Source organism: Archocentrus centrarchus, chromosome 2, assembly GCF_007364275.1.
Source record: "Archocentrus centrarchus isolate MPI-CPG fArcCen1 chromosome 2, fArcCen1, whole genome shotgun sequence".
Classification (NCBI taxonomy): Eukaryota; Metazoa; Chordata; class Actinopteri; order Cichliformes; family Cichlidae; genus Archocentrus; species Archocentrus centrarchus.
This window is the reverse complement of record NC_044347.1, coordinates 16,457,711-16,478,748: the sequence shown is the minus strand read 5'-3', so window position 1 is coordinate 16,478,748 and position 21,038 is coordinate 16,457,711. Positions and strand designations below refer to the sequence as shown.

General features: G+C 40.5%; 1 protein-coding gene and 1 long non-coding RNA gene across 2 annotated transcripts; both read right to left on the bottom strand.

The window, feature by feature from the left end:
• Window positions 1–10,712: 10,712 nt before the first annotated feature.
• LOC115798694 (uncharacterized) lies at window positions 10,713–13,872 on the bottom strand. Its single transcript, XM_030755641.1, has 5 exons — window positions 13,777–13,872; window positions 13,005–13,189; window positions 12,825–12,882; window positions 11,358–11,420; window positions 10,713–11,231 (listed from the first exon to the last, which is right to left on the bottom strand). Exons 1-5 carry the CDS (start codon window positions 13,831–13,833, stop codon window positions 10,713–10,715), a joined length of 882 nt encoding a protein of 293 aa, XP_030611501.1. The 5' UTR covers window positions 13,834–13,872.
• Window positions 13,873–14,001: 129 nt separating this feature from the next.
• LOC115791047 (uncharacterized) lies at window positions 14,002–15,080 on the bottom strand. The gene is made up of 4 exons (XR_004020838.1): window positions 14,872–15,080; window positions 14,452–14,574; window positions 14,279–14,351; window positions 14,002–14,078 (listed from the first exon to the last, which is right to left on the bottom strand). It is a non-coding gene; the product is annotated as an uncharacterized LOC115791047 (long non-coding RNA).
• Window positions 15,081–21,038: the final 5,958 nt, after the last annotated feature.

Below are 21,038 nucleotides of genomic sequence, written 5' to 3'. Positions count from 1 at the left end.
ATCGCCCAGTGTTGTAGGGTTAAATAAGGGACAACTAAATCACCAAGTAACAAAAAAGAAAAGGTCTAAAAAGGACAAACTGTGGACCTTGTTAGGAGGCCTAGAAGTGACAAACATACCCTAAATGCTATTCTTTAAGTTCTAAAACTGAACTTAGAACTTGAACTCTTATCCAACTGCGACATAGCATCACGTCAGCATGCTACAGCAATGATGCTTTCTTGTAGGCGAATTTACTCGGTTTATAGTACATTAATAAAATATTAATTATTTGTTTAATTGACTAGTATTTCTGTGCACATTTCTGTCTAGTTGTGCACATCCTTAAAAAAAGTGTTTTGTGCATGAAAGATATAATACAGCTTGAATCCCAAATCAAGGCAAACACAATAACCAGCATGCTCCCTACAGGTGACCAATTTAAAAAGAAAAAAACCCTATTGACTTTGATGTGATAAAGACAAAGTCCTAACTTAACTATTTAGGTTGCTTGCTTCCTGGACCAGGGTCTTTGTGTGAGCAGCTGGAACAAGGTTTTGCTACAAAGCATAAACCAATAAAATCAATATTATTTGTGTTGCAATTGACTTTCCAGTCTTTACATTTTTTTTCAGCTATAGGCTGCTGTATGTCAACGAGGTGTCACTGGATGAGGGCCTGTGCTTGACCACAGTGTAGTAATGATGTTGGCATTTAAATATCACAACAGGGGGACTAATGTCCCTTAAATACAATGAAATAATGTGTCTCGCCAAAGGTTACGTTGACATTCAAGTTCCACTTATCCAGCAAAATGACTTCCAGAGATGGAAGCAGCTTAAATCGACCATCACTTGAAGACTTTATCAACAGCATTAGGGCCCACACCTCAGCACGTCAGTGTTTATATAATAGTCTCAAATGACCTTCACATTATACTAAAGTCAAGTTATACTGGCAGTGTCCCAGAGCATCTGAAAGGCATTTCAAAGACCATGAGAAGAGATGTGACTAGAGAAAGTGTGAGAGCTTAAACAGAGACAGAATGATAATAAGAACGCAGCCAGGCCAGAAAAGGAAAAGGAAAGGCAAAGAAGGCTACTGCTGGTGTTAGCAGAGGGTCTGTGCCTCCTCGGCAGCTCGGCTCTGTCTGGACCCTGTTTGTCCAGCTTTGATGGACTCTCTTTTCATTTGCCAGAAGAACAAGTTTTTATTGGCTCACATGCAGAGAGCATGCACACACAAAGTACTGACTGAGAAGTTACTGAAGGCATGATAAAGGCTTGCTGAAGTCTACAGATACTTAATCCAAAGAGCAGCACATTTGTTTGCCTGCCTCAGCACACTGTAAATAGCAGTGGCTCAAAACCTTTTGTCTTGGCCTCTCAAGCACAGCTTCTCGTTCCTCATTTTTCTAGACCATGCAAACACAGCCTATTTTAGGACCCCTTCCTGACCCCCAGGTTGGGAACCACAGCTAGAAAAACAAGAAGAAACCGTATCCTTACTGAAATGTTTGGTGAAAATCAGGTTAAATGGTTTCAAAACCTGCTTTATTATAAGAGTAGTGATAAATGACTTAAAATACAATAGTTTCGTGTTTGATACATCAAAACCTATAGCTTTAAAATCTGCAATTTAAGGCACTTTTGTTTGGCAAATACAACATTTACCAGTATACGCATCTGATGGGGAACACACAATGGCAGAAACAACAGTTAACACTATGGTAAGCAGATTAAAGTTCATATCACGATCCTGGGTTTGACCCAGTGTTTTGTGTTTTTGGACTTTTGAGCTTTTCTTCAGTTTGTTTCTTAGGTTGTTTACAGTTTCATTTCTCATCTTTGAATTTCTTTATGTATTATATTTGTATGTTCTTGTTATTTGTAGTTTAGTTTTCCTTGCCGGCTTCATGTTCCCTCATGTCTTGTCTGAGCGTCTCTGTGTTTGGATTCCTTCTGTGTGTTAAGTTCATGTTAGTGTCATGTTTGATCATTTCCTGTTTTATTTTGACCGTCCTGTGTCCCGTACACTTTGTGTTAAGTTTTGCTTCTTTTGTTTCATTAATCTCATTTGGTTCACCTGTTGTTCCCTGCTGTCTCCACTCTCCCTAATTACCTTGTGTGTATTTAAACCCTGTTTTTCTCTGTTCTTTACTGTTTTGTTGTCTGTGTTTCTCTGTTTTGTGATTTCCTCTTGTTTTTTAAGGTTCAGTTTATTAGATTTCAGTCCTGCCTTGGTTTAGGTTTTTGTAGTTTCTCCTTTGCAAGAGCCTCCAGCATTAAAGCTGTTTTGAGTTCAGCTCAGTTTTCATGCGTCCTACATTTGGGTCCAACCTCTGCCTGCCACACAGCCACACCTTGACAGTTCAACAAGATTCAGCCAGCAGAGAGACTAACTGAGTGCAGGTGTGCGTGTGGAAGCGGTCTGGCTACTGGCATTTATAACATTTCTGACATGAACTGTTTGAAAAGAGCATGCTGGAGCCGCTGAGGATATCTTAATCTCTCTCCTGAAACAACCAAAGAGCTACATGTTTACAGCTATCCTTTAGCCTGTAGCTGATGTGACATGTTGATAGCAATGTCAGATATGTTCAGTTAATCAGAAACTACTGAATGTAGCATTGCAACCAGCAGGGGTTAGCTCAGATTTCAGCAGCCCAAAAGTTGGTTACGATCATAAGTCTTGTACTTGTTTAGACTGTACCCTAGTCTATAGTACATTGCACAGTATCTGTAAACCCTGCATGATTATATCTACATTATTTGGCATTCACTCTATATTTTCAAGGGTTTAAAAAGGCCTTTGATGGAGTTGCCATACTATCTTTTCCTTAAAATGTATTTAAATGTATCCTTGATGCCCTGTTTCAAAATCAGCATCCTTAGGATTCTCCACCATACTTGTCTTTATATGTCTTTTTAAGTCCTCTGGAGGATCAGTTAAAAAAAAAAAAAGTCCAACTCTTTGGGTTGTGAAGACTTTGAACACTGACTTTCAGCACAAACACTGCTTACATTTGCAGAAGAGTTTGAGCCTTTTTAACATGTCTCCATGTCAAGCTTTAAAGCAAGACTGGCAACTTTGTTTTGAGAGTTAAACCAGGTCACAGTGTGCCTCGTTTGGCTCAGTCTCCAACTCCTTGATGCTCCTCTCTGCAGCTATTAAGGTTTTGCAATCACATGACCATTAACCACGTGATGTTAACTTGTATACTATTTTGAACGTAACAATTCAAGTGAATAAGGCCCCAGTTACACAGGTCTAGAGGTCTGTGACCATCTAGTAACCACCTGTAGTGAGGGAGCAATGTATATTTCCTGACAGGTTGGTAAAATCACCTTGTGATTGCTCGGTTGCCCATAGTTTGCATGGAAGAAAACTCACCAACTACTCTGAGTGTTAGTAAAACTTGAAAAAGTGTGCCTTCAAAGTAAAAGCTGTGCCTTAGCACTGCAGCTAACATTTCAAAAGGCTTAACTTTTACTTTGAAAGCGAGTTTTAGCCTTGTTAACATGTCTCCATGTCATACCAGTGGGTAGGCGCTCGCCTTGCAGCTGGAAGGTTGCAGGTTCGAGCCCCTGTCCCTGTGCTGCGTTGTGTCCTTGGGGAAGACACTTAAACCACATTGCCTAACGGTAGCGCTGGTCTCTGGCTGCATGACCGCAGATGCTCGTCTCTGGATGAGTGATCTGGAACCATCATTTTGTTGTGTGCCTTGTGCGCATGATGACAATGAGTTGAATCTAACATCTAACATTTTTCACATTTTCACTACTGCTTGGAGAATAGTTGCTGAGTGTCTTCCATGGAAGGAAGCCAGTGGAGGTGAGAGGTTTGGCTTACTGTGGACTGACTCAACCACCCCCCCTCAGCTAACAGTTCCTGATAAAATGTGGAAATGTTCATCAGCAGCTTGGTCTAGGGATATCGGTTCACACAGGTCAGAAAATGGGATGGTGGGGGCGTAGAGCATCTGTTTGCAAAACATCCAGGAGAAGAATGAGATAACCGGCATCCAAGGCCGTCAGGGAGCCAAATTTCAGATTCTACAATTGTTTTGTTACAGGCTGTAGAGATTAATTTGTTGACAGCCTTTAGTCTTTCTGGCACCTCTTAATGGTGAAAAATCCAAATCATCTGAATTTTCTTGGTTTGTTCCTCACCGTGCAGAAACATATACGTCTCCAAGTTCTAATCTATTCCGATTCAGCTCCAGATATACTGAGTCTGAGTTTGTACTGTTCTGCATTTCTGTCACAATCACCCTTACCAAGGTCAGAACGGCTGCCCAGACTTCCAGAATTTCACGATAAGCCAGGTATCCCCAAGTCCAATCAGGAGAAAATCCTGGTATCACTAAGCCAAATATATATGCCACGTCCTCAATCGACAGTACAGCCAGGCATGCCATCTTCCACCCTCCACAGGAATCCATAACGTAGACAGCCGGGTATGTCAATCGGATAAGAGGGAACAGGGTTCTCATTTCCCCTATCTCCTCATGGTGAAAATTTGATCAATCAATAGTGTTGAGAGACCAGCTGACCAGATCCATACCAGATCACCTGATTAAAACCAGCAACCTCCAGGAACCACTCACCAAGTAGTGGGGAATAAAGAATTTTCCCTCATGACCTGTTTTTAACTCACGTCCAATATAAATGGTAAATGGACTGGTTCTTATATAGCACTTTTAAACTTGAGCACTCAAAGCACTTTATACATGTCTTCATTCACCCGTTCACACACATTCATAAAAGTACTTTTTTCTACACGCTTAGGTGTCAAGTGTCTTCTATCTAACTTTCACACAGATTAACACACCGATGAACACATCAGGAGCAACTCGGGTTCAGTATCTTGCCCAAGGATACTTTGGCATGCAGACTGGAGCTTCCATGGATTGAACCACCAACCTTCCAATTAGTAGATGACCTGCACTACCTCCTGAGCCACAATATAAAGTGCAAGAAAACTCTATGAGTCTACAATTAGTAGACTCATAGAGTCTGAAGTCTTTGGTGCTCCATGAAGTGGATTCCAGTTGTTTTGAACTTTTTTGTGTTCTCTTATTTATTATTAAAACTACTGGCCAGCTTCTGCGATAAAGTCCCTTTAATACATGTTAAAAAACAATAAATTTCTTGTCTCTTCACCCTTGTTCTGGAGATCAATCAGTACACTGTCCCTGCTGCTGGTAGAGATTTGTTATGGCTAGATGATTTTTGGAAAGCTCTCCTCAATGTCCACATAATTGCATGTGCATCTGCAAGCAATGTTTAGTCTAATACACTGTTATTTTTCATTTTGGATTCTGAACACCTACAAGGCGACACCCTTCCTTCCTGCCTTTTCCTTTCCATGCAATGAGCAAAGCAACTCAAGTTTTTTGTGCTTTCTTCACATCAGCTCCCACAGATTGCCCAGATTTAAATGTAGTTATATGTTCTACTTTTACCAAAATTCTTCTGAAGCAGTCCTATTATAGAGAAAAAATGTGGTTCAGACCCTTTGCACTAATGATTAAACCAAAGCTCTGTGGTAATCTTTGGCATTTCCAAACCCACATTAAAAAGGCACATCCTCTTGAGAAGTGCTCTCTGTCAGTTTGGGATTTCAGTGCAACTGGCGCAAGACCGAAGCCGCAGGATTCACACTTTGCTTCCCCACAGAGATTTGGATACAGATATGCCTTCCTGCCTCGCCAGACTTGGCAAGATCACTCGAACATGTGTCATAGGCCTCACCTCCTCTGGTCTCAGGCATCGTTCTCACCAATATATTTTTACAGCATTTTTTTTTGGCAGGGGAGAGGGGTCCGTCCTGCCTCAGTGTCCAGACTAAACAGAGAAGCATTACAGGATGGCAAAGAGGAATCTAAATAATTTTGCCACACCAAAGATAGTCTGTTTGACTAGTGTTGGAACATATGTTGGCCTTCTATTGCATGCATTACACATCATCCTTTTTTTGACAGCATCTTCTAATAAACAATGAATTTAAAACAAAACTAACTCATTTATATGTGTGCATCAACTCAGCAAGTATAATGGCAATAAAAGTCGAATGTAAGGTAGAAACAAGCAACACATACATGTAGTAATGTCATGCTTTTAAAAATAAACAAATTATTAGCATTCATTTGTGATTTCTCATCCACTGTAAAATAACATTAATACATAACAAACAGCATGCATACATGGGCTCCATTTAGCTTTTAGCTAGTCCTGTTAAAAAAACGTACACCTGTCAAATCTGAGGTTGTACATATTAGGTTTAACAGCAACACATTGTATATTACACTGTGTGATTATTGATTCAACAAAACTAAGACAAAAATGCAGACGCAGCACCCCATGATTCAGCAGGACATAAAATCATTTTTAGCAGCAATAACCTGAAGTAATCATTTTCTGGATGGCTCCATCAGTCTGTCACTTGAGGTCTGGACTTTGACTGTATTGTTGCAATGTTTTCATTCTTTTCTTTTTCAGTCATTCTGTTGTAGGTTTGCTATTGTGCTTGGGGTCATTGTCATGTTGTATGATCCAATTATGGCCAAGCTTTAGCTGTTAGACAAAAGGTCTCACATTTGACTCTAGAACACTTTAGTATACAGAGGAATTCATGGTCGGTTAATGACCGCGAGGTGCCCAGGACCTGTGGCAGCAAAACAAGCCCAAATCACCACCCCACCACCACCGTGCTTAACAATTGGTATGAGGTGTTTGGTGTTCTCCAAACATGATGCTGTGCATTATGGCCAACAAAGAAATAAGGAGTGTAATATGTCATATATTGTAGTATGTCTAAAAAAGGCCAAGGACCAGATTATTTTTATGTCCTGATAGATTAAAACCTTAGAATTTAAAAAGGTGTACTTTCTTTTACCATATCTGTATACTTGATAGCTGAAGTAGAAGCTAGCAGGCTAATGCTAGTTTTCTTGCTCTCTGATGTTAGTTTTTGTTTAGTTGTCCTTATGGTGAGTTTGTGCTGGAGTGTTGTTCTGGGAGTCAGTGGTTTGTTGTTGGAAGTGATTAGTGGACTTCATTTGTAAACTACTGTTAACCAGTGTTGCTCACTGTTGACAATGGAAGGAGGAGTCAGTCACTAAAATCTGTTCTAAGAGAGTCGGGAAGGGTCCCCTTTTTTAAGTTGCATTAGAGTCCCTTCACACAAAAGTCACTCAATATACATTTAAGTAAAAGTCTATCATTAGCATTACACTTAAAAAGTTTAGACATCAAAGTACTTGTTTGCAATGCTTAGTTTTCCCATCCAATAGTCAACACCCTAATTATAAAGAATAAGCAGAAAGTCAATACAGATATTTATAAAAGTGCAGGTATGAGGGTCAAAAAGACTTCTGTTGCTACAGGGCACTGGCATGCACATAGCACTGCCCTCTACTGGAGGCTAATGCTAAATGTACCCATGTAAAACTCATTGATAGCCTACTCCTTATGTAAAATCATGACAACTGAAGTAAATATATATATATATATAATATATATATATATATATATTATATATATATATTTGTGTATATAGTGCTTATGTATATGTGTATAGTTTTTTGCTATTTTATTTTATTCTATTCTATTTTAGTTTTTAGTTTAGTTATTTATTCTTACTCATCCTTTTCATTTTTTCTCTGTATTGAGCTGCTGTAATGCACAAATTTCCCCGTCGTGGGATCATTAAAGTTTTATCTTATCTTATCTAAATGGTAAATAATGGTGCTAAAGTTTTGTGTGAATTTTTAGTCATTATGATACATTTCAAAGGAATAGATGGTTAAAAAAAACAAACAAACAAACAAATAACCCAAAACAAAACTAATGTACAGTGAGGTCATAGCCTCAGTGCTGCATATTTCGTAAATAGGTCATTTCATAAGTGCCTAAATACAGAGGGAAGTTTATCCAGCCGCAAGGCAAAACACATGAGCAATTTGTATGCAATGCATGACCCGCAGTGCCTGGGGCCAGGATCCTGTCTGTCTGCTTGGACTCCGTCCGTAAACAAGATCTGATTTCTAAAATTGACGTATTTGAGGTAACATTCCCATGCCTTGATTCTGAAAAGCAGTTCAGGGTTCCAGGCTTGGCAAATACAAGCAAGAAACACAGAGGAACACGAGTGGGAACATTAAAAAAAATTAATGAAATAAAAGATAAAATCTCTCCATCAAAACTAAACCCATTTTGGGGATAAAGCTCTTGCTCACAATATGTTGGAGGAGGATGAATTTATTGATATTAGACTATTAAACTTAATAGCAGGATATGGAGCCATCCTGTCCGCCCTATACTTGTATTACTTTGGTCTTGGCTGGGTCACTGCTATTGACCTTTGGATGAAAAATCTCACCAGTTGGGCTCGTGTAAGTTTGTTTGTTTTTGTGTGTGTGTGTGTGTGTCTGTGTTTGTGTGTCTCTGTGTGTGTGTGTGTTAGTTACAGAGAGAGAGAGGAAAAAAAAGGGGAAATCCCTCATCACGTTCTGAGGATTACAGTCAGACTGAAAATGAGCCTCCCAGACAGCAGTGAAAGACAAGGATCAAGACCCAAGGTAGAAAAATAACAGAACTCTAGCTGGTCAGATAGATGTTACTGTTAAGACTGCAGCAGCTCATGAAGCAGGCCAGATCAAACTTTATTTGTAACTCAAGAAGGTGCAGTGAAACACTCTTGCTGTCAGCACATTTTCCATGTTATTACAGGGCGTTTTTCTTCCACCCTGATGCAAGATTAACGATGGTAGCCTGCATTCAAATTGAAGTTCAGCCTCCTAAGAATTATTAGAGAGGAAATTACAGTGATTCCCCAGTGCTTGTGGCTCATTTTCAACTGTGGCAGCAAAAGAGCGATGAGGTGTGATAAAACATCAGCTGGCTCCTACAGAAATGGTTCACAGAAACATCTCAATCAAAAATATTCACTACATTACCAGGTGCAGATCCATCCAGGTTTACAGGAAGGTTCTGCTGTTGAGGATGAAACCATTAGTAAAAATAGCATGAATTAATACAATTTAAACATCACATAAAATATGGTTTGTAATGAGGGTTAGGGATTTAGGACCTGGTGCTGGCAAGAATTCATTTTTCTAAAGGTGTCTGAGGCAACATGAAAACCTCATGTCAGCTTTAATGCTCCGGCTCTGCGGCTGACCAGCCTTCAGCCTCTCTTAGACTGGATTAGACTTTTCCAACATTAATTCGTTGGCCAGCAGTTCTCATGAGAATAATTCCTTTATTTTTTTAAAATATTTAATGTTGCACATTTAGTGGGAACAACTTCCAACCATCCTGCACCATCCGACACTCAGAAATACATTGACCAAGCATAACATTATGTCCACCTGCCTAATATGGTGTCAGTCCCCTTTTGCTGCCAAAACAGCCCTGACCCGCCGAGGGATGGACTCCACCTGAAGGTGTGCTGTGGTATCTGCACCAAAATGTTAGCAATAGGTCCTTTAAGTCCTGTAAGTTGCAAGGTGGGGCCTCCATGGTTCAGACTTGTTTGTCCTGCACATCCCACAGATGCTCGCTTGGATTGAGACCTGGGGAATTTGGAGGCCAAGTCAACACCTTGCACTCCTTGTGCTCCTCAGACCATTCCTGACTCATTTTTGATTTGTGGCAGGGCACATTATCCTGTTGAAAGATGCCACAGGGAATACAGTTTCATGGAAACTATATTCCCATGAAACATGGTCTGCAACAGTGCTTAGTCACATGGTACGTATCAAAGTAACTTCCACATAGATGGCAGGACCCAAGGTTTCCCAGCAGAACATTTCCCAAAGCATCACACTGCCTCCACCAGCTTGCCTTCTTCCCATAGTGCATCCTAGTGGCAGGTAAGTGACACATGCACCCAGCAGGTGACAGGGGTCAGCATGGGCACCCTGACAAGTCTGCGGATATGCAGCCTCATACACAAGAAAATTATGATTGTGATCCTGCTTCTAACCCATCAACTTTGAGAACAAAATGTTCACTTGCTCCCTAATATATCCCACTCACTAACAGGTGTCATGATGAAGAAATAATCAGTATTATGTATTTCACCTGTCAGTTGTCAGTAATGTTATACTGTCAGTAATGATCAGTGTAAGTCTAGCTTGTAACCCAGCCATGGGGGGTGTCCACGAGTGTTCTTTGAAGGGCATATGGATTGATCAAGGGTCGGGACGATGATCAGCCCAAAAATATAAATAAAAAAAATTGCTACATGCAGAGGGTTAGTCTAACAGAAAGGAATTTAAGGGACAGGATGAGATGAAGGCAGATCATCTACAATGGCAACCCCTAAAGGTGGGGGAGGAGTTTGAGAAGAAATAAGTCTAGTTTTATGAAAGTTCCACTTTATTTAATTTTTTGGAAAAAAAAAAGTAAACCCATAATTAAAAAGACAAGCTTAAATATTATATTCTGAAACTTTAAAAAGAAACAGTCCCAACAGGGTAAAATACACATCAACGTGCCAACAATAAGTAGGTAAAATGCTCATGCTGTTCTACAGGTGACATGAACATCAGTTTCTGAACAAGTTTTTAAATATAAAAAAGGCATCATGAGGGGTTTTAAAAGTCTGCGCCTGGAAATACAGTAAGGCTTTCTGTCTGAAGGCGAACATCTCCCACTAGTTAAATTATCCCAAAGTCAAAAGCACCAAGATAGAAATGGCTCTGAATTGGCCCCTGCTGCAAGTCACTTCTTACTGGCGATCCTCTTTGACCTCCTTGGACCTTCGCTTTGTGCCTCCTCTGCAGCATCAGCTGGAGCAGCTCTCCTCCTGCCACAAGAGGGCGCCTCAGCTTCCCCAGTTTTCACTTTACTTTGATTTTTCTGTTGGGAAACTGTGGTCTGAGCTGTTCCAGCAGGCTTTCGTCTTCTTCCTCTCACAGGCTGTACTGACTCTTGAGCATTTAAATCATGCACTTCAGCTTTCTCCTTTTTCACTCTGGCTGCTTTAACCATCTTTTTCTGCTGCTCTGCTGCAGCTCCAGACAGGTTTGGTTCCTCTTCTGCTAAGGTTTGCAGAGCATTTGAGTTTCTACTCCTTGCTGATTCACTTTTGTTTGTTGTGTCTTGAAACTTTTCAGTAGATTTAACAGCTTTTTTTCGTCCCTTTCTTTGAGGCTTCGCTCGGCTTTTAGTGGCCAAGTCATCTTTGATTTCTGGTTCTTCTGTGATGTTCACCTGCATTTCCAGAGATTTGCAGGTTTCCTTTGAAACCGTATAAATGGAAACATAGCAAACCTTCAGTTACTTTGTAGATATGGACACTAATGCTCAAGTCATTGTTCAAGATAAATGAAGGCCTATAATAATGGGATTAAATTAGGTCCTTACCTCTCGCTGTGCAAGTTCAGCTTTCAAGTCCGATAACTGCCTCATCAACCCCTGTATCCTCAGCTGAAACGGGATACAAATAGTCAATAACTGTACAGTCTCAGGTTGGAGACTCTTAAGGAAGACCAAAGGTGTCACATTAACAATAACAAATAAATAAAAAAAAATCCCTTTTAATGAATCAATTTTAGGATTTATCTTTAAATCAATGGCATAAATTGTTTTAATTTTGAATTTGTTTATTATTCACATTCAAAACTCCCTACTTTTACATATTTAACAGCATTATTGTCCAGAGAGATTAGCTAAGAGCCTCAGTTCTGTCAGTTTCTTGACTGGAGGCAGCCATTTCCATTACAGTCCTTGAACTGATCAAAAGTCAACTTCATGAAACACTTTGAACATAGCGAAGACGACTGGCTGAAGTTCAAACTAAGAAGCAGAATGGGCAAGAATGTGATTTTAAACCTGGCATGGTTGTAGGTGTCAGACTGGTCTTAGTATTTTAAAAACTGCTGGTCTACTGGGATTTTCCCGCACAACCTTCTGTAGAGTTTCAGATCTTAAAGTGAGAAAATATCCAGTGAGCAGCAGTTGATGCCAGAGGTCAGGGAAGAATGGCCAGACTTCTTTAAGTTGATGGGAAGGCAACAGTAACTCAAATAACTATGCGTTACAACCAAGGTATGCAGGAGAGCAATATGAATGCACAACACACTGAACCTAAAAGCAGATGGGGCACAGCACACCAGGTGCCACTCCTGTCAGCTAAGAACAGGAAACTAGGCTATAATTCACACAAGCTCACCAAAACTGAATTGAAGACTGGAAAAAACTGCCTGATCTGATGAATCTTGAGTTCTACTGGGACACTCAGAGGGTAGGGTCAGAATTTAGTGTAAACATCATGAAAGCATGGATCCATCCTGCCTTATACCAACAGGTCAGGCTGCTGGTGGCGCAATGGTGTGAAGCATATTTTCTTGGCACACTTTGGGCCCCTTAATACAACTGAGAATTATTTAAATACCAGAGTCCACGCAAGTATTGTTACTGACCATGTCCATCCCTTTATGACCACAGTTTACCCATCTTCTGACGGCTGCTTCCACCAGGATAACACAATGTCACAAAGCTCAGATCATCTCAAACTGGTTTCTTGAACATAATGAGTTCACTGTACTAAGATGACCTCCACAGTCACTACATCTCAATCCTATAGAGCACCTTTGGGATGTGGTGGAATGGGAGAGTCACATCATGGATGTGCAGCTGACAAATTTGCAGCAACTGTGTGATAAAATCATGTCAACATGAACCAAAATCTCTGAGGAATGTTTCCAGCACCTTGTTGAATCTGTGCTATGAAAAATTAAAGCTGTCATAAGGGGTCGAAACTGGTACAAGCAAGGTGTACCTAACAATGTAGCCAGTAAGTGTATATTTTGGCCCTCCATATTCTCTTACCTGTTCACTGGTGATGTGCTTTTCCATCTGCCCTCTTTCTTCAGCCTCCTCCTTCCTTCTGTGATGTAAAAGGGATGAACAATGATGTGCATTTTTTCCCCCCACTATAGAAGTAAAGATGCTGACAACAATAGAGCCATGATCCTGGCCCTTCATGACATTATCCAAGACAGACGTTACTTGTTTGCCACCATCCTCTCTATTTTATAGAGCTCAACCCTCGTCTTATCCACAGCATCCTGGATGTCTTTCATCGTCACCATGGATAGGAGAGATTTCACATCCATATCGGTTAAGTCAGCCAGTGGGGATGTCATTTTGAGGACCACCTTTACCCACTCGGTGACCTCTTCACAGGATGGGAACTGACGGGGGGAAAAAGCAGGGTGGGGTGCGCAGGTTTTATCATCAAAACACATTTCCAATGAAAAGTTCAAAAGATTTAGGTTTTTGCTTTGAGAGAAAAAAAAAAAATCTGCAGGTTCAGGTTAGTATTTGATGTTGTGGATTGAATGTGCCTCTTAACCTTTGTTAAGAGCTTCCATGATTTTGAGGAATTTCCAGTGAATTTTATCTAACAGACTGCTGTAAATGCCAGAAGCAATCATTTCAAAGGATCCATCATTTTAAACTTCTGGTTTGTGCCGTCTCTGACCTTGAACAAAAGACTTTTTGGGGGTGGGGTGGGGAACAGTGCTATTTTAGGGGAAATATAAAATGCCAATAAAAATGCCTGTAACAGACTCCAGCTTAAACATTCACTGAGTTATTAGGACAATAAAAAAGACAGATGCGCCCTAATGGCAGCTATAGAGGCAAAGAAACATCAAGGAGCTTTTAGAGGCTAGAATTTTGTAGGCAAGGTTCTCACAGGATAGAAGGTCATCTTGAATAAGTTTTGCTGTCTATTGTGTGAAAACTTCCATGTTTATTGCATTTCAGAATAACTCACCCTCTTGAGCTCAGCCTCCACTTTCTCCTTGGAAGCACATGCCAGCTCTAAGTCCATTGTTTCCTTTTTTAACAGCTTCTGCACTTCTTCTAGTTCACCCTGAGGACCGACAGAATATCCAGCTGTATCAGCATAGTGTGGTTTTAGCAGCACAGTTAAAATGTCACTATAAAGGCCTACCTGCAGTTTTTTAACAAGTTGCTCTTCTTTCATCTTTTTGATAAATTCCAAGTCGGCGGCAGTCAGCTGGTAGCCCTTCATTCCTTTCAACATGGAATGGGGGTCATCTGATTTTGAAAGTTCTGAGCAAATAAAATAAAGATCTTCACAAATGTTCGTGTGCAGCTTTCTTTATAAAACTAAAATGCAGACGATTTCAGTTTGCTGCTCAATAAAATCAGAACTAACTTACTTCTCTGCTTTTGACACAGATACTGGTTAACATCCAAGAGGAATTTTTAATATCTGAATGATTTTTGAAGCATTTTCAACTGTTGATCACCTGTATCTGTCTCAAGACCGCTTATCACAGGCAGCCTGTTTTGGTCACCTTCATCTCCATCTCTGATACCATCCTGCTCATGAAAGGGTAACAGTTTTGTGCATGAAGTCAATGAAGTACAGTTTTTTCTTTAAAAAAAAAAAAAAAAAAAAGCAGCAAACTACTGCAAGTACCTGCATACGGTGCTGTGGTTCCTCACAGGAACCGGTGAAATCCAACTGCCTTGTTATGTTTGTTAAGGGAGGAGTCCTGGGGAGCTGCTGACCTGATGGGATGCAATTTCCCAAACTGCAGCTCTGTCGCAGAATTTCAAAGTATGTGTCAGACATGTCTGTGTTGCTCCTTCAACATAACCACAAAAAAGAGAAAAACAAAAAGTACTGAATGTCTGGCAGCAAAGGCCTACTGTAGCTGACAGGTGAAAGCAATAGACACTGCTGACACAAGCTGTGCTCCCCAAGTAGCGCCCACCTGTGGCCTTTATAGCAGGTAACTCCACCCAGCAGATGAACCATGCGTAGCCTTTAAGACCTCAGATAGCACTCAATCAAAACATTTAACATTAAATAAGTAAACATTTTCCAAGTATTCACCGTATCTGTTTCTGGAGATGCTTTGAGAAGTTCTAGAAACCTTTTGGCCAACCAACTCTCAGTCTAGGTCTCCTTTGCTATAGAGCTAGCTGGAACTATCCACTTCTTGTAACTGTATAGACCCATAACACTAATTAACGCACTAATGAGCAAATGAACTCAACGTGCGTACAATCATCTCTCAAACATCCAAAAAATAAATGTCTGACTGGCTGGTAAGATGAATGAAAAAGGCCTCTGAGGCCTGGGGCTATGATGCCAATGTAAGTAACTGGCAGATGTTGCCACAAAAAGATGTAACTATGTCCTAACTGTATATGCCAGCCTCAGTAGCATTACTTTATAAAACTGTGACGAGCTCTGAAGGTATTTTTTCATTTTCTTAGCGCATGAGCTTCACCTCTTTCTACTCCATAAGCCCACAGATAAAAGTAAAGATGGAACTAGTGCACAGTGTTGCACCATGACAGGTCCAGCTCTGCAGAGTTCTGCTGTTTTCCCTCCCTGCTGTGCTTAAATCATCACTGCATCATTGTTTTCAGCTGTGGCTCACAGATGGCTGGTGTTTCCTTCTTCACCAGTAGGTGGTGACAGATTCTTTTAGATTTGAAGCACAGGAAGTAACATTTTATTTCATATTGGGCCAGAAAAGTGCTTAAAATAAAAGATTTTGCACTATTTTTTACACCATTTAAACAGGTAAAGAACTTTTATTACTAATGCTGGACTGTAATCCCTGATGTTAATTATGAACAATGTAACAAATGCATTATTTGATTGGGGAATCTTTAAAAAAGTTTTTAAATCCACATGGACAATCGTGATCACTACCTCAGTACATTTACAATAAGGGTAATTTTAGACTGCTTTATAACACTTGAATATTCTCATTTGTGTTATTTTATGTATCATTTTAGAGGCAAATATTTGACTTTATGTGCTAGAAAGACAGGAGGCAGAGCTGGAGGTGGCAGAGTTAAAGATGTTAAGATTTATGACGAGGATCCATCATGACAGCTCATGATGGATCCAATGGTGGTTTGGGGACAAAGTTAAAAGGCAAGGCTGAGATGGTTTGAACATTTGCAGAGGAGGGATGGTCAATATACTGGACAAAGGATGTTGAAGCTGCCATGCAGGGGGGAAAAAAGGAAAAGCACAGAGGAGGTTCATGATGTAGTGAAGGAGGACATGCAGAGGGTTGGTGTGACAGTGGAGGATGCTAGAGATAGGGTGAGGTGGAGGCAGATGATCTGCTGTGGTGACCCCTAAAGGGAGCAGCCAGAAGAAGAAGATGCTTTGGCTTTATATGCTGCTTCTAACTAGGGATGCCACAGAAGATTCAACAGAAGATTCTTTGGACTCAAACACTTGAGGGTCCAGGGTAGGGAGGCAGCCATGCTGCTGCAGCCACAAAGAGCTTATCAACATTTAGATAAGGTATCTGACCAAATATAATGAGAGTAACAGTAAACAAAAGAGTAAGCCAAAGACAGAAAGCATCATCGTTGTTGGATTTTGTCACTTTTGTCCGCTCACTTTAATCGTGGTTTGCAGTTAAGTGAAAAAAAAAAAACTTTTGCAACATTTTGTCAGTGCTTGCAGGGGGCAGCATTTGTAAGTGTAATGAGCTCTTGTTACTACCTAATCTGAAGTGTGAATCAATTAAAACAAGGTACCAACAGCATTACAGTGCATTAGCAGTGACACAGCATAAGTTAAATGTAAGCATAAAAGTAGCCTAGATAGTATTTTCTCTGCAGATCGTAAGTATAACACGACTGCTCGACACCAGTTCAACAGTAAATAAAGTAACTTAACCTTATAACTCTTCATGAGCCAGCATTACTAGCTGTTAGCATCTCTTCTTTTGTAGCCTGGTTGTACTCGATTGTGTGTTTTTGATTCAAGCTGTGAAACACATTTATTGTTTCCGCCCTTTGCAGTAACAGCTTTCTTCCATATTTTGTGAAGTACTGCACTTTGTTGGAGGTTGTTGAAGCAGCTCCCTTTTAAGTAGTTCACCGTCACTGGAGGCAGGTGGCTCTTGCTCAGACATGCCTGGGCTTGTCTCGTTATTGCGTGCTTTAGGGAACGTAAACATGTGGAACGTAATCATGATATGACATTTTTTTATATCATATAGAAAAAATGCATACTACTACTATCACAGATATGGCACAGGCCTAATGGACTGGACTATATATTGGCACTCATATCCGATCCAGCTTTTTGGGTCAGTATTGGACCAATATCTGAGCCAAGTATACCTACTGCTAATATCATCTGATAGCAAATATAGCCACCAAACCTATTCAAGGCTTTTACTTGTGCGTGTTTGTGCTTTGCATTGTCATTTGTCATCTTTCTGAGCTTTTCTTTTGTTTTCACTTTCCCGTCACCCAGCCAATCACCCCAGTGTCTCCTATTGAAAAGGAATTATTTCTCTCCACTTTCACATACTTGCTTATAGGATTTCTATCTATAATACTGTAGGGTCTTTACTTTTTCAGCGTAAAGTGCCTTGAGATGATTACATTTCATTTAATTTTGTCTGCATTCCTTTTGAATTGATTATCCAAGTCAGAAGGAATCAAGAAGAATACACATTTCTGGATTCCTTTAGGAGACAAATTTAAGCATAAAGTCATCCATCCATCCATTTTCTTCCGCTTTTCCGGGGCCGGGTCGTGGGGGCAGAAGCCTAAGCAGAGAAGCCCAGGCATCCCTCTCCCCAGCCACCTCCTCCAGCTCATCCGGAGGGATCCCAAGGCGTTCCCAGGCCAGCCGAGATACATAATCTCTCCAGCGTGTCCTGGGTCTACCACGGGGCCTCTTCCCAAGGCATTGGAGTCTAAATAAAAAAGCTTCGGTTTTCTTGCTTAAGCTGACCTCACATATGATGAGTAAGTTGTTTTAGGAAATGTTCAGTCCTGCTTTAACAGACAGACAGACAGGCAGGTGTACAGACAGACAGATGGACCGTGACACAAAATAGGCACAACCAAAACCCAGTCTATCTTTAAACTGAGCTGCCAGACCCACATGCTGAGAGGAGCTCCAGGAACTCAAGAGGAGAGGGCTGAGTCGTAAATACCTCTGTTTTTAAATGGCCCGCTCCCATGATGCCGAGCGAGAGAGGAAGGAGGATGGGGGTCAGAGAATGTATGTGTGTGTGTGTGTGTGTGTGTGTGTGTGTGTGTAGCTGTATGTGATAAACTGACTTGGCATAGCCAAGTGGAAAACATTTGCTTGGTTTTACATGGCAGCTAACAAATCATACCTCAATAAAAATCAAATTAAAAACTACTTTTCTCGTTTTCCTCATACCGATAATTCCTCTCTGGTGTAAGTAACTGTGTCTGCCATGTATCTGAACTTCAGCTGGCAGAAGGTGTTAAGCAGGGGGTTCAGTGCAGCTTTGCTGTGTTAAATTGTTTTAACTGCAGTTTCTTTATGGATGAATGTAATATTTGTGCATGATTTTACCAACTTCTGCTTGTTTAATTCTGTTTGAAAGGAGGACCCATTGTTTCAGAAATGACCCTGCGGCAGACCAACAACCTGTCCGGGGTGTCCACCCCGCCTCTCGCCCTGCGACAGCTGGGATAGGTTCCAGCCCTGCAACCCTGAATCGGATAAGCAGAAGAAAATGGATGGATGGATGTTTTTAAGATATGACCAAAAATGTATAGCCAGAGACAAAGATGAGGCCCACTGAAATATAAATCAGATGGGCACAAACAGAATCTAGTTGTATGGAAAGTCTCTGATATGTCATTTAGAGCCTCGCTCTTTCTAAAAGAATACACTGCACACATTTGTAAACTAGCACTTATGTTGTGTAAAAGCTCTGTAGTGCCATGGCAAATGTCCCAAAAAGGCCATTTACAACTGCTCTGACATATATTGTATTGACCAGGCTGAGCAGATAGCTCGTAAAGGGATTGATAACAGCACCCATGGTGGCTGTGGATGTGTGGCAGAGTGTGGATTGGATAGAGACAGGTGCTTCAACTTACCAAGAGACTAATGGAAAATGGGTTAGTGTCAGTACTCTGAGAAAGATGGAAGATTTTTAGGTGTTTACCCCCCGAGAGTTATCCAAGCTAGCTGCAACTTAGCTTTTAGTGTTAGTGATGGTGGAGATGGTTAGTTTGTACCACTGGATGAAATTTATATTTAAAGACAAACAAACAAAGCCCTGAATGTTGGGAAACAGATTTGGAAAGTTGGAGAAAATCTTTGTACATGTTGCAAAGTTGTTTGTATCAGAGACGAAACATGGCAGATGGAGGCAAACGTCTGGTTGATGGTGAAAACATTTAGCAATGATTCATTTTTGCTATCATTTGTTTGAAATAGGGATCAGGCTGTTAACATTAGTTGCTATTCACCTACATTAGACAGAAATTATTTAGTAGCAGGCACTCTGATCAAAGGTCAGGTAAAGCAATTATAGACTGGAAATCATTATCGAGATGTTACTGAAACATTTTCTTCCATTTTTTTCTTTTTGTAAACATTACACATTCTGGCTTAACTGCATGTTAACACAACAAAGTCAGGAGAATGAGTTGCCAGATCAGGAAATTGAACCATCTAATAAGCAGATGAATGCACAATTAGATTATTATGTAACTTGGGGTTTATAAAAAAAAAAAAAAAAAGTACTATTTAAGCAACAATAAATATGAGTCAGGTGCATGGCCAGTTTCAGGCCTCAAATCTATTTGGAAACAGATTTTATTTATTTACTTTTTTTAAACAAAAATTTATATCAACTTTCCAGCAGATGGACGACAGCAGCGGAAGACCACTCTTCAGCCAAGAACAGGAAACTATAATCAACACCAAAATTGGACACTAGCAGATTAGAAAAACGTTGCAACATTCAGATGGTAGGATCAGAATTTGGTATAAACAACATGAAAGCATGGATCATTCTGCTTTGTATTGTACCAACACTTCAGGCTGCTGTTGGTGGTGTAATGGTGTGAGGGACATTTTCTTGGGACACTTTGGGAACTTTGGTGCCGACTGAGCATCTTGTACTGTAAACACCATCCCTTTATGATCACAGTGCAGCCATCTTCTGACGGCTGCTTCCTGCAGGATAACACACCATGTCACAAAGCTCAGATCATCTCAAACTGCTTTCTTCAATCGCAATCTAATAGAGCACCTTTGGGATGTGGTGCAGGAGATCCACATCATGGATGTGCAGTTGATAAATCTGCAGCAGCTGTGTGATGCTACCATGTGAACATGGACCAAAATGTCTGAAGAAGGTTTCCAGCACCTCGTTGAAGGTGCTGGAAACATATTTGTCTTGTCTAATCAATGACCATAAACAGACTTGATGACTGAATATGGTAGTGAGTGAGAGTAAAGCCACATGATACTCCTGAGCATGTGCAAATCCAGATCAGAAACACACATGCACACACAGCCATTTGTGAGTGATGAGAGATGGCTAGTTGGAAACTCCTAGGCCTGCTCTTTCTGTCGTGCCACCTTCAGAGCTGTCAGTGAGGTTAATTCTGTGATGTTTGTGATTAGTGACCGGTGTAAAGTTACAGCTTCCCAAGACCAGTCCAAGAGTTACGCTGCAAAATGTCTGGACTTGACGGTGCACCGGTCAATTGTTTATATATCTTTTTCCACTGTTTGTGATTACATGTGACATTTCACCGCACGCGCACACTGTTTCATTGCATACTTCACATACTTTTCAAAGGTTTGACAGAGCTGCCAAACGAAAATCAAAAGTGTTAGTATTTAGCATCCCAAGGCTGTAAACCTCATCGATCAGTGGATTCTCCTGTGCTAAATTACAGACTGTATAAAAAAGATGGACATAGCCCTGGTAACACATCTTTGAAACTGGACGCCACTGGCAAAGTATGAGTTTGATTGACAAACTGAGTACACTATATACTCATACAGTAGAGCCTTGTTAATCACAAGGTAGGTAACCTTAAAAGCATACCCTGCTTTGCCATCTATTTTACTCTAAATAGGACCAAAATTTACAAATGAATACATCTTCTATTAAATAAGATTTGAAACTAGTGAGCAAGACCATGAAATAATCAGGAAAATGTTTGCTGACATCATAAATGAAGTGATAGTTACAGTCCTTCTCTCACAGACTTCTATCCAAT

What these genes read in the sequence shown, in the direction of transcription:
- LOC115798694 (XM_030755641.1), bottom strand. Translation starts at nt 13,833, where the DNA reads ATGGACTTAGAGCTGGCATGTGCTTCCAAGGAGAAAGTGGAGGCTGAG. An exon ending in TGGAGGCTGAGCTCAAGAGG is followed by an intron (nt 13,190 to 13,776) that starts GTGAGTTATTCT and finishes TCCCCCCGTCAG; the next exon opens with TTCCCATCCTGTGAAGAGGT. An exon ending in GAGAGGATGGTGGCAAACAA is followed by an intron (nt 12,883 to 13,004) that starts GTAACGTCTGTC and finishes TTTACATCACAG; the next exon opens with AAGGAAGGAGGAGGCTGAAG.